Raw genomic sequence first — 12,416 nt, 5'->3', positions numbered from 1 at the left:
TTTGGGCGGGAGGGGCATCTTTTTTGAGACAGGGTCTCCCTGTAGCCCCAGCTGTCCTGGAACTCACTATGTAGACCAGGCTGGCCTTGAACTCACAGAGATCCGCCTGCCTCCCAAGTGCTGGGATTAAAGGCATGCACCACCACCCCTGGCTCAAATTTACTTTTTATGCATATGTGTATGACTGTGTGTGTATGTGCACCATGTATGTGCATGCAGTTGTGAGCCTTCATGTGGGTGCTGGGAACTGAACGTAGGTCCTCTGGAAGAGCAGAAAGTGCTCTTAATGGCTGAGCTATCTCTCCAGCCCCAGCAAACATTTTTAAAGGACCAGCTTATGGAATATACGGTCTGTCACATGTCTGAAAGCAGCCAAGACAGTAAATGAGGATATGTCCCAATAAAAAATTGTATGGATGCCAGCTGCTTCCCAAACTGCATCTATATCTTACCACTAGGTTATGTGCTCATGTGTCTGATGGCTTTTTTTAATTGCATTTATTTATTAGGGGAGGGCATGTGGAGGACAACTTGCAGGAATCAGTTCTCTCCTCCACTCTGAGAGTCCCAGGAATCAAACCCGGTTTTCAGGCATGGCAGCAAGAGCCTTTACCTGCTGAGCCATCTTGTCAGCCCACCCCGATTGCCTTTTATGTACCTCTAAGTCACCTAATCAGCAGCTTCCAGTTGTATCCACAGCTCTCCATCCACCCCATACCACTAAGTCAGACTTAACTTGAAAGCCTGTTCCATTTCCTATTTGTAACAGGTGCTTCTAAACTATAAACATTTTCTTCTTTGCAAGCACAAATATTAAGGTACATGCTACCTCCTGTGTTTGGGAACTGTGTTGTGACTTGTCATTTTTGGTAGATAGAAAAGAGATTTGCAGAAGGGGAAACACGAGCACCGCCAAACTACACGGCCTACAGTAGAGCTTTTACAATGTGAAAATGTTCTGTCTCTATATGTACTGTCAGAATGGCAGCCGCCAATCACATGTGTCTATTGAGTACTCAGGGGTGACATGCAGCTGCAGAATTCAACTTCTTCTTTTCAGGCTGTATGTTTGTGGGTAGAAGCCAGAAAACAACCTTTTGCCTCAGACCTCAGGAGCTTTCCACCTTGTGTTGAGACCAGGGGTCTCATGTGGACTTGAAGATTAGGTTAGTCTGGCTGGCCAGCAGGTACCAGAGATCCCCGTCTCTGCCTCCCCCAGCACTGGGATAACAAGCACACCACCACCATGCCCAGGTTTTTATTTTTATGCGGATGCTGATCCATCGGGTCCTTGTGCTTGTTGCTTTACCAAATGAAATATCACCCTTGAACTTGACATTTGATTTAGATAGGTAAGACTGGTGGCTTCAGGGTAATTTTCTTGATGGTTTTTCTGTTTTTCTTTATTTTTAAGAATATATTTAGGAGTACTAAAAAATTGTTTGATTTCTAGAATGACAGTGTAATCAGTGAAAGTGCAGAGATCCCATTTTTCTCCGGAATATTTTCAGTGTGCTTTCTCACCTTGAGAAATGAAAGCTATCTAACATGCTAGGAAGATTAGAAATATTTTTGTTTTCTACTTAAAACTAAGAATATTCTCTACCTTAAAGAGCTCAGGAAGTCTTTCCCATCCCGTTTGTTGTGTATTTAGCTCCCGGCCTCCTAGTGGAGGAGAAGGAGTTCTTAGTATGAACGTCAAGCATTGTATAGAACTGCTGGCTGTTATTACCAAGGTACTTAAATTTATAATCAAATCTAAAAGCTGAGTGAGTCTATAAATGGCTTATTTTCCTTCCTTGCAGCCTTGTCTTAAAAGAAGAAGCATCTGATTACCTTGAATTGGATACAATTAAAAATCTCGTCAAAAAGTATTCTCAGTTCATCAACTTTCCTATTTATGTATGGAGTAGCAAGGTAAATCTGCAATGATAAAATGTATGTATTACCTTAGCGTATATTGAAATGCTTAGTGCTAAGAGGAATCAGAATTACCAAACAAATGAACTTAACAGTAATTGTACCTTGTGAAACTTGAACAGACTGAGACTGTTGAGGAACCCATGGATGAAGAAGAAGCAACGAAAGAAGAGAAAGAAGAATCTGATGATGAAGCTGCCGTAGAGGAGGAGGAGGAAGAAAAGAAACCAAAGACTAAAAAGGTAAGCTGACTCCCCTACTTAAACTACTGTTGAGGATCTGTGGGGAACAGCACCAGCCACATGTGCATTCTTGAGAGGAGCTTGATTCTTAGTTCTTAAAGTTCTGGTTTTACAAGTGGCCCCCTTGTTTAAAACAAGACTTAACTTTGTGTGCTGTGTATGTTGTCCTCTAGAACATTAAGTAGTGAACAGAGGCCTCTATATAAAGAGCTTTCTGACTGGCTTATATATTTTGAATTTTAAAATCCTAAAAGTTTTATGTATCTTCCTTAGCATGTTGGAATTAACTATAGAAATATTTCTGTGCCTTACTCAGATAAGAGGTAAAGTAGAAATATTGCTGAGAATTGTTTGGGGGTGGGGGTTCTTCTTAAGACAGTGTCCTCCCTGCAGCCCCAGCTGGCCTGGAACTCAAAGACTAGGCTGGCCTCAGCCTTAGATCTGTCTGCCTCTGCCTCCCGGGTGCTGGGATCAGAGGTGTGCGCCACCATCCCAACACTACTATTCTTTTTTAATTAAATGTTGGCTATAAATGTTAAGAGACAGTGATTACTTTTAGCAGTCTAGAGACTCATGCCTCTAATCCCAGTACTTGAGAGGCTGAGGCAGATGGTTCAAGGTTTGAGGCTAGTTTGAGCTATGTAGTTAGACCTTGTCTCCAGAAACAAAACAAACCCTTACTTTAAAATATTTGATCTAGTGATTAGCACCTATATTAGATAACAGAAGTTATGATTACCTCTAGGTTAGCTTTTAAGTGATAGGAAAGACTAACCAAGTATTTTAACTTTAGGTTGAAAAAACTGTGTGGGATTGGGAACTTATGAATGATATCAAACCAATATGGCAAAGACCATCAAAAGAAGTAGAAGAAGATGAATACAAAGCTTTCTACAAATCATTTTCGAAGGTAAGTTCTTTGTTAGAATTTTCTAGCTCTAAGTCATTAACAAGTACGTAAAATTTCTCACCCTATTAGTTTAAGTGTGGTATTAAATACTTAAACATGGTATAAGACCATGAATGAGATTGTCCATCCCCAGTTTTTCCAATAAGATAAGATTCAAAGATCTTATTTACCATATGTGTACTTCTAGGAGTATAGATTTAGTCATGAATCAATTTGAAATTCATTTTACTGCAAAATCACATTCACATTTCACCTTTGAGATTGGTATCTCCCTAGAAACAGTCTTTGAGAATAGTAATTCAGTTTCAGGACACAGCATTTTTGATAGTAAAGCATTTCAAGTACAAAATCCAGAAGTGATCTTATTTACCATATGTGTACTTCTAGGAGTATAGATTTAGTCATGAATCAATTTGAAATTCATTTTACTGCAAAATCACATTCACATTTCACCTTTGAGATTGGTATCTCCCTAGAAACAGTCTTTGAGAATAGTAATTCAGTTTCAGGACACAGCATTTTTGATAGTAAAGCATTTCAAGTACAAAATCCAGAAGTCTTACAAATGTGACTAAACTGTTCATTTTAATCCTATATATTTTTTAAAAATTTTTTGAATTATGAGGATTCAATATAGCTTTCCCTAGGTTGTCAAAGAACAGAAGTATTAACTGTGTAAATGAATGAATGGTTTTTAATGTGATCTTGAAAGAGCTCACTTATATCAAACATGGGAGTCATATTTTAGAATAATTACTAAAGTTGGGCATGGTGGTGCATGCCTTTAATCTCAGTACTCAGAGGCAGAGGCAGAGGCAGGCATATTTTTGTCAGATCAAGGCCAGCTGGGACTACAAGGAGACCCTATCTCAAAAAAAACAAAATAGGGCTTGAAAGATGGCTCGGTGGTTAAGAGCACTTGCTTTTCTTACAGAGGACCTGCTCCTCTGTAAGTTCCCAGCTCCCACATGATCGTTAACAACCCTCTGTTCTGTAAGTGCAGTTCCAGGGGCTTCAGTGCCCTTCTGACCTCTACAGGCTATGCACCACATGGGTGTATTTACATATATGTAAGCAAAACAGTCATACACACAATAAACTTTAAAGAATAATTACTAACTGGCTCAGCAGTTAAAAGCACTGACTGATCTAGAAGAGGACTTGGGTTCAGTCTCCAGCACTCACATTGCAGCTACAACTGCCTGTGACTCCCGTTCCAGAGGATCCGACACCTTCTGACCTCAGGCACTGCACAACACGGGTACACTTCATACAAGAAGGCAATGCACTCAATCACATAAAATAAAAAAAATTTTTTAGAGAAAATTACTAAATCTTTTTTTATCTGGTTGGGGGGTTTTTTTTTTTTTCCTTTTTTTTTTTTTTTTTTTTTTTGCTAATCCCTAATTTTTTAAGTCTTAAAGAATACAAAACTAGTATTAAAAGTCATTTGAAGTTACTGTTTTCACTAAATAGTCTATAGGTGTATTACTTTATTCTGTAGCCTGTAAGTTTCAACACTTGAAACTTTGCTTTGGATTTTATTTCCATGTACTTTTTTTTTGATAGGGTCTCCTTGTAGCCCCAGTTGGCCTGGAACTCACAGAGATTCTACCTCTGCCTCTGCCTCTGCCTCCCAAGTGCTGGGATTAAAGGTTTCTGCCACCACACCTGGCTATTATTTCCATGTCCTTGAAATCTTGGTTTAGATGAGCAAACTTGGGCAGAAATAAAATTTGAGTCACTTAATATAATTTTAAAAAATTTAAGCTATATAGAGAACATTAGGACAGATGATATATCAGCCATTTAAGATTTACTTTATTTAGCCAAATATACCCAGAATAGCAGTTTTAACATGTGAACAATTTTTTTAGTCATGAGACATGCAAAAACATTTTTGAATTTAATTCATACTGTTTCTTCAAAATGTGTCTAACATGGAATAGCGTCTCTCCAGACTACCAACCTTCAACTGCTCCATAGCTGCATGTGGGTACACTGAGCATAAAGCAGATCAGAGGATTTCTGACATTACATGTGGTGCATACCTCTTTGTATCTACTACCGGAAGCTAAATTCCATTAAAGACATCTGTTCTTGAGTTTTTTATAGTCAAGAGTTAGTCATTTCTTCTCCATACCACTTCTAACCTTTTTTCTTTTACTTCTGTAAAGTACTGTTCTTGTTAAATACGTGTAAGTGCCTTTCTGCTTTTTCCTGTGCCTTTTGAGTAACTTACTTTCCACAGGAAAGTGATGACCCCATGGCCTATATTCACTTCACTGCTGAAGGAGAAGTTACCTTCAAATCAATTTTATTTGTACCCACATCTGCTCCTCGTGGACTATTTGATGAATATGGATCTAAGAAAAGTGATTATATTAAGGTGAGTTTTTAAGTAGTATAAACTTGAGTTTAAAATTCAAAGTGTGTGTGATATCTAGACAGTGACTCTTGTTTTGATTCTCTTTAGCTGTATGTGCGCCGAGTATTCATCACAGACGACTTCCATGATATGATGCCCAAATACCTTAATTTTGTCAAGGGTGTTGTAAGTATCTAAAGATTGGAGGAATGGGCATTAGAGTTGGAGGGCTTGTGGGGTTTTTGGTTTGGACTTGGTTTTTCCCAGTGTTTCTATTGCTTATTGAAAATTTTGTCATCTGCAGGTTGACTCGGATGATCTCCCCCTGAATGTTTCCCGTGAGACTCTCCAGCAACATAAATTGCTTAAGGTAAGGGTTTCTGGACAGGATCCCCACCACCTTTCAGTTGGAATCAGAGGATGGACTCTTGTTATAAAAGCAACTAGATTTTGAGGCTAGACTAGTCGTTAACTATTCAAAAGAACTTTGAGCCAGCCATGGTGGTGCATGCCTGTAGAACCTTTGAGGGAAGAAGCAGGAGGAAGATCATGAGTTCAAGGTCAGCCAAGGCTTGATAGCATAAGTTTCAAGTCACCTTGATTTATATAAAACCCTGTCTCAAAAAAAAGAACTTTCTTCTTTTCCTGACAGTATCTTAACATTAAAAGCACTCTTGTGGTTATTTCTGCTGACAGCATAATTTCAGCACCATCTGATATGAGTGTCCCGCTCATTCCCTGTGCTTGTTCAGTTGCAGTGACACACATCCCTGTCCCGGTACCTCAGTCACTGTTTCCCTGGTTCCTTACATTTGCAAAGGTTTGAGATGAACTTTTCTAACCAGTCTTCCATTTTCTTAGGTGATTAGGAAGAAGCTCGTCCGTAAAACCCTAGACATGATCAAGAAGATCGCTGATGAAAAGTACAATGATACTTTCTGGAAAGAATTTGGCACCAACATCAAGCTTGGTGTAATTGAAGACCACTCAAACAGAACTCGGCTTGCTAAACTTCTTAGGTTCCAGTCTTCTCATCATCCAACTGACATTACTAGTTTAGATCAGTATGTGGAAAGAATGAAGGAAAAGCAGGACAAAATCTACTTCATGGCAGGGTCCAGCAGAAAAGAGGTGAGACAAAGTCCCGCTGTCACAGCTCCTTGTAGTTAGCTGGGGATATATGTGCAGCCAGTGCTTGAGAGAAAAGACATTGCATAGCTGGAGTAGTTATGAGAACTGGCCAGTCATTCACAGGACTGTTAACATCAAGTCCTCATGTTTCAGATGGGGTTGTTATACTGTGAAGATGCGGCTAATACATAAACAATTAGGCTTTACTTCGTTTAATTTTGTAGGCCGAATCGTCTCCATTTGTTGAGCGACTTCTGAAAAAGGGCTATGAAGTTATTTACCTAACAGAACCTGTGGATGAATACTGCATTCAGGCCCTTCCCGAGTTTGATGGGAAGAGGTTCCAGAATGTTGCCAAGGAAGGAGTGAAGTTTGATGAAAGTGAGAAAACTAAGGAAAGTCGTGAAGCAACTGAGAAGGAATTTGAGCCTCTGCTCAATTGGATGAAAGATAAAGCTCTTAAGGACAAGGTATTCTGAGGGGTTGGAGTAAAAAGAAGTTGTCTGCAAACTAACCTATACCTGGTAACCACTAAGAAATTCTTATAAAAAGTGACATGGAAGCTAAGATGAGGATTGAAGTTCATGGTCAGCTTGGTCAGTAAAGTGAGAAGCCATCTCAAAGGATTGAGGATGTAGCTCAGTGATAGGCCATTTGTCTACTATACATAAGACTTGGGTTTGATCCCCTGTACCACTGGGGGCGGAGGGCTTAACTGCTAAGAACATAAAATTTCAAAAGAAAAATGATAAAGAATAAGATAAATATGATTAAATATGGGGTAGGGCATGTTTAAAACGGAAGTTTTCTGTAAAGTACTGTTTCTGTAATAATGTTTACAGGCTAAGTTTAAGTTAGGTGTTTGTTTTGTTTGTTTTTTATTAAGTCAAGTCTTTAATTGTAGGGGAAAAAAATCAGATTAAATGAGTGTCACTTAAGAATTCCTGAACCTGGATGAAGCTGCTTTTTGACCTGCCTCTCTTAAAGGGTGAATGACCTATTGATACTCATTTGTCTCTAATGTTTCTCATTCTAAGATTGAAAAGGCTGTGGTGTCACAGCGCCTTACAGAGTCTCCCTGTGCTCTTGTGGCCAGCCAGTACGGATGGAGTGGCAACATGGAGAGGATCATGAAGGCACAAGCATACCAAACGGGCAAGGACATCTCTACAAAGTAAGTAGCTGGGGAAGTCCCTGCCAAGGTTCCAGCTCTTGTCCATCCTGCCTTCATTTTAGGAGATGAGATAATGCCTGGTCTATAGAGACAAGTATCTGAAGTGCACACCATTGTGTGGGTAGATAGCTTGTGCACATTTAGGTTGCTAAAGAAGTTGTCTTCTGTGACCTTATTGTTTTATAATATTTGTATACAAATAAAAATTTTCTGCATTTGCTACTGTTATTTTGCATTAGGTTATAAGAATAATATCTATATTTGTATTATGACTATACATGGTCAAAAGTAAATGTAGCTCCTGTCTTTATGATGATCAGATTGTCAGGATGACAAATGAAGTTATATACCCTACAAGTTATTGGGTGATAGGGGTAGATGGCTTCTCTCTGTCCTCTAACCTTGAAGCTATAGGAAGGATAATAGTCACAACCACCAGTAAAATGTTAATGACTGTGGAGATGCTCAGAACACACTGCAGTCTGAGTTCAGATGGAAGAAGAAAGGAATTTTTTTGGGAACCACACTAGTGAGGGCATCATGGAGAAGGTTTTACTTGAGCAGCACCCATAACTTTGGTGACTCAGGGCTACAGTTAAGGTATTAAACTATGGGAACAAGCAAGACATAAAGACATGAACCAGTTCATCCATGCAGCAGTACTGTGATTACCTGGGACTCATCATTAAAGAGTTGCGTTATTTCATTACTTTACCTAAACATGGGCACTCCTTTTAAAGGAAGCAATAGAAGGAATAATTTTTCTAAGAGTTTTTCTCTAATTAAAGCTAAAATATGTATGGACCCAAAAGTCATGGATATTAATGCTTACTGCGTCCCTTAACAGTTACTATGCCAGTCAGAAGAAAACATTTGAAATTAATCCCAGACACCCACTGATCAAAGACATGCTTCGACGGATTAAGGTGAGCAGTGATAGAGCCACACTCTTGCTGGTCTTTCTAAACTGGAATGCTTTGTAACTTTTAATCCTAATCCAAATCAAATGTTCTCTGTCAGGAAGATGAAGATGACAAAACAGTCTTGGATCTTGCTGTAGTTTTGTTTGAAACAGCAACTCTTCGGTCAGGTTATCTTCTACCAGACACCAAAGCATACGGAGATAGAATAGAAAGAATGCTTCGCCTCAGTTTAAACATTGACCCTGAAGCACAGGTTTGTATCCTCTCCTGCATAGTTTTTTTTAAGAATAATTGGCTTCTCCCGATTATTGAGTATAACTGCTTTGTTGTTGGTGTGTGTCTGTTTGTGTGTTTGACATGTCTTCCTATAGTCTGAGCTGGACTGAAACCGGCTCTGTAGAGCAGGCTGGCCTCAGTCTCACAACCTCTACTGGGATTAAAGGCTTACACCACGATGCTCAACAAGTGATACTGCTTTAAGAAATTTGCTTAGTTTCTACTCTTAGAGATTCAAACATAGAATAAATTATTTCTGTAATAACATATACCACATAAATTAACGAGGGGCTGGAGAGATGGCTCAGCGGTTAAGATGCAGAGGACGCAGATTCGATTCCCATTACCCACATGGCGGCTACGAACCGTCCTTAACTCCAGTTCCAGGGGAATCCGAAGCCCTCTTCTGACCTCTGTAGCATTGCACAACATGGGTGCACTCACATACATGCAGGCAATACACTCATAAAATAAAAACATTTAACATGAAGTCCCTTCCCTTTTGTGTGCCTCCCTTGATTAGCTGACCTGTTAACTCAGTATTTACTCTGGCTCTTATTAAACATCCATTATGCTCTTAAACCTTTTGAAAGAGCAAAATGAAATAAGACGCAAGGCATTTATTCTCGGGTTCATGGATGTTGTCCTTAGGTGGAAGAAGAACCAGAAGAAGAGCCTGAAGACACAGCAGAAGACACAGCTGATGACACAGAGCAAGACGAAGAAGAGGAGATGGATGCAGGAGCAGACGAAGAAGATCAAGAAACAGCAAAGGTGCATCAGAATGAGAGAGGGGCTTGGCACTTTTAGTTCTTACAAAATTGGACAGCATGTTGAGGCAAAATTAAAATTAGCATACAGACTTCTTAATAGACTGAGTCATACAGCAGTCTGCTTAAAAATAGAGGTCTGATACCAAATTGAGAAATGAGGAAATAAATTTTTTTTTTTGAAGTATGTACTCTTCTGTTTGTTCCTTTATCCAACCATTCGTGAAATACTTTTAGGTAGTTTTTTTTACTTGGCCCACAATAGAATCATGAGGCAGTTTTGAATTCTGATTATTTATATTCAGGACCATTGATCTTGATGAGCTCTAAATTATTTTGCCAATAGGCAGCTACAAATGAATTAGTAAAAACAATTTAAATTGAATAGGTTTGTTTTTTCCACTAAGCTATGGTTGCCTGCTAGTCTAATGTTTTCTGATTTTTCTGTTTTCACAGGAATCTACAACAGAAAAAGATGAGTTGTAAATTATACTCTCACCATGGATCCTGTGTGGAGAGGGAATGTGAAATTTTTAAGTCTTTTTTTTTTTTTTCTTTTTTTGAGAGTTATTTTGGATGCTTTCCCAAAACCACCTTCTCCCCTGCACTGTAAAATGTTGGAATTGTGGGTCACAGGAAGAAGTGGGTTTTTTAGTTGAAAATTTTTTTTTTTAACATTCCTCATGAATGTAAATTTGTACTATTTAACTGACTATTGGTGTAAAATCTTGTCATGTGTATAAAAATAAAAAAGATCCCAAATACCCAGTGTTTTGCCATTTCTCTTAACAGCGTAGTACAAAGATGATGTGATATATTTACCTGTCTGTTGGGTTCTCTACATTTTAAAAAAATGACTAGTTTGTTTGGGTTTTGTCTTGTAAAAAAGATGATCTTGCTTACTGAAAAAGTCTATGTAAATAATCCGCCTTCCAGGGGGCACAGCTTAATCTTCTGAGGCCACCTTCTAGCTTAAGTGCAGTGGAGGAACTTGGCAGACAGTTAACCAGGTAAGAAGGGCATTTCTCTGGCATTCTTTCAGGAACCCACAAATGCACCTTAGTAAAAACATCAGACAAACCTGTATGTGCATACTAGTCTTCAAAGGTCATGAAAGACTTGGAAATACTGAGAAGACCTCACAGGTTAGAGAGTAAGTATATACAAGAGCTAAATACAATGTGCCATTGGGGGAGAAGGGTGCTCCTGAATGGCTGAGCTGTTGAACGTGAACACTTACTGCTCTTGCAGAGGACCCAGGTATGGCTCCCAGCACTCACCTGGCAGTTCACAACCTATAACTCCAATTCCAGGTGATCTGGTGCCCTTTTCTGGACACTCAACCCAGGCATACATATAGTTGCACACAATTTTTCTTTCTGAAGACCATTAACATTGTGGGGAGGGATAAGAGCCCAATAAAGTACAGTGTAGTTAAAAGTAATGGTTTCTGGGGCTGGAGAGATGGCTCAGCAGTTAAGATCACTGGTTCTTGCAGAAGACCCAGGTTCGAATCCCAGCACCCACATGGCAGCTAACTGTCCCTAACTCCAGTCCAGTCAACAGCCTCTTCTGACCTCTGCAGGCATTGCACAACACAGGTACACCTACCTACATGCAGGCAGTACACATTTAAAGAAATATATTTTTAAAAAATGGTTTCCTAACTGAAATACTATGGTGACTTTTAAGAGTACATGGACGTGGAGATTTAGGGGAATTCTATATAAGTTAAGTCTTAAAATACATAGGAATGGGAATGTAGCTGAAGTCAGTTTTTGCCTACCATATGCAAAGCCCCAGGTCTGATTCCCCAGCACCATGCGTGGTGGTGCACTCTAGGTGGAGGCAAGTTCAGGGTCACTCTAACAGGAAGTTTGAGACTAGCCTGGGCAACATAAAACCCTGTTTCACTCCAGTTCCAGAGGGTCCCATGGCCTCTTCTGTCCTTGGGCATTGCACGACATGGGTGCACTTACCTACATGCAGGCAATAACATGCATACACATAAAAAATAAGGCTGGGCATGGTGGCCCACGCCTTTAATCCCAGCACTTGGGAGGCAGAAGCAGGTGAATCTCTGAGTTCAAGGCCAGTCTGGTCTACATAGTTCCAGGCCAGCTGGGGCTACAGGGTGACCCTGTCTCAAAAAGACCAAAAAATAAAAATATCCTAAACATTTTTTGAGAATTGGGGAGGAAAAATAATTATATATTTTTGTCCAAATATTTTACTTAACACATTTAGTGAACTTGATCAGGCAGACAGCATAGTAAACTTAAGTTTACACTAACTTGCAAATGCTCAAATAGAGGTGGGGGGCTGGAGAGATGGCTCAGTGGTTTAGAGCACCGGCTGCTCTTGCAAAGGACCCAGGTTCAGTTCCCAGCACCCACATGGTAGCTAACAACCGCCCATGACTTCAGTTCCAGGAGATGATCAGACACCCTCTTCTGATCTCTGTGGGCACCTGCATACATGTCATACACATACAGATGTACACATAATTTAAAAATAAACTACGAAAGTATTATCTAAATATCTAGGATTTATTCAAAGAAAAGTGGTTAAAAGTTGTATTTGGGGATATGGGGGAGATAATTTTGACTAGTTTTTCATCAGCATGTTTGCTCCTGAATATGCTGTAAAAGTCAGCTGGCTACCATGTTGTCAGCTTAACAATAAGAAAATGCTTATGAAGA

The 12,416-nt window shown here is 39.5% G+C and overlaps 1 protein-coding gene across 1 annotated transcript in view; it reads left to right on the top strand.

The window, feature by feature from the left end:
* Hsp90b1 (heat shock protein 90 beta family member 1) overlaps positions 1 to 10,478 on the top strand; it is a 16,808-nt gene extending 6,330 nt beyond the window's left edge. The window contains exons 6-18 of the mRNA XM_008843157.3: positions 1,806 to 1,917; positions 2,043 to 2,162; positions 2,956 to 3,072; positions 5,324 to 5,461; positions 5,549 to 5,626; positions 5,745 to 5,810; positions 6,302 to 6,571; positions 6,796 to 7,041; positions 7,609 to 7,745; positions 8,593 to 8,671; positions 8,766 to 8,921; positions 9,596 to 9,718; positions 10,171 to 10,478. Coding sequence (XP_008841379.1) covers positions 1,806 to 1,917; positions 2,043 to 2,162; positions 2,956 to 3,072; positions 5,324 to 5,461; positions 5,549 to 5,626; positions 5,745 to 5,810; positions 6,302 to 6,571; positions 6,796 to 7,041; positions 7,609 to 7,745; positions 8,593 to 8,671; positions 8,766 to 8,921; positions 9,596 to 9,718; positions 10,171 to 10,200 — 1,672 coding nt within the window. The 3' untranslated portion in view covers positions 10,201 to 10,478. The remainder of the gene's footprint in view (positions 1 to 1,805; positions 1,918 to 2,042; positions 2,163 to 2,955; positions 3,073 to 5,323; positions 5,462 to 5,548; positions 5,627 to 5,744; positions 5,811 to 6,301; positions 6,572 to 6,795; positions 7,042 to 7,608; positions 7,746 to 8,592; positions 8,672 to 8,765; positions 8,922 to 9,595; positions 9,719 to 10,170) is intronic.
* The last annotated feature ends 1,938 nt before the right edge of the window (positions 10,479 to 12,416 follow it).

Source organism: Nannospalax galili, unplaced genomic scaffold, assembly GCF_000622305.1.
Source record: "Nannospalax galili isolate Female #2095 unplaced genomic scaffold, S.galili_v1.0 scaffold39, whole genome shotgun sequence".
Classification (NCBI taxonomy): Eukaryota; Metazoa; Chordata; class Mammalia; order Rodentia; family Spalacidae; genus Nannospalax; species Nannospalax galili.
Note: the sequence above shows the minus strand (reverse complement) of the source record. Positions and strands in the feature narration are given on the sequence as shown.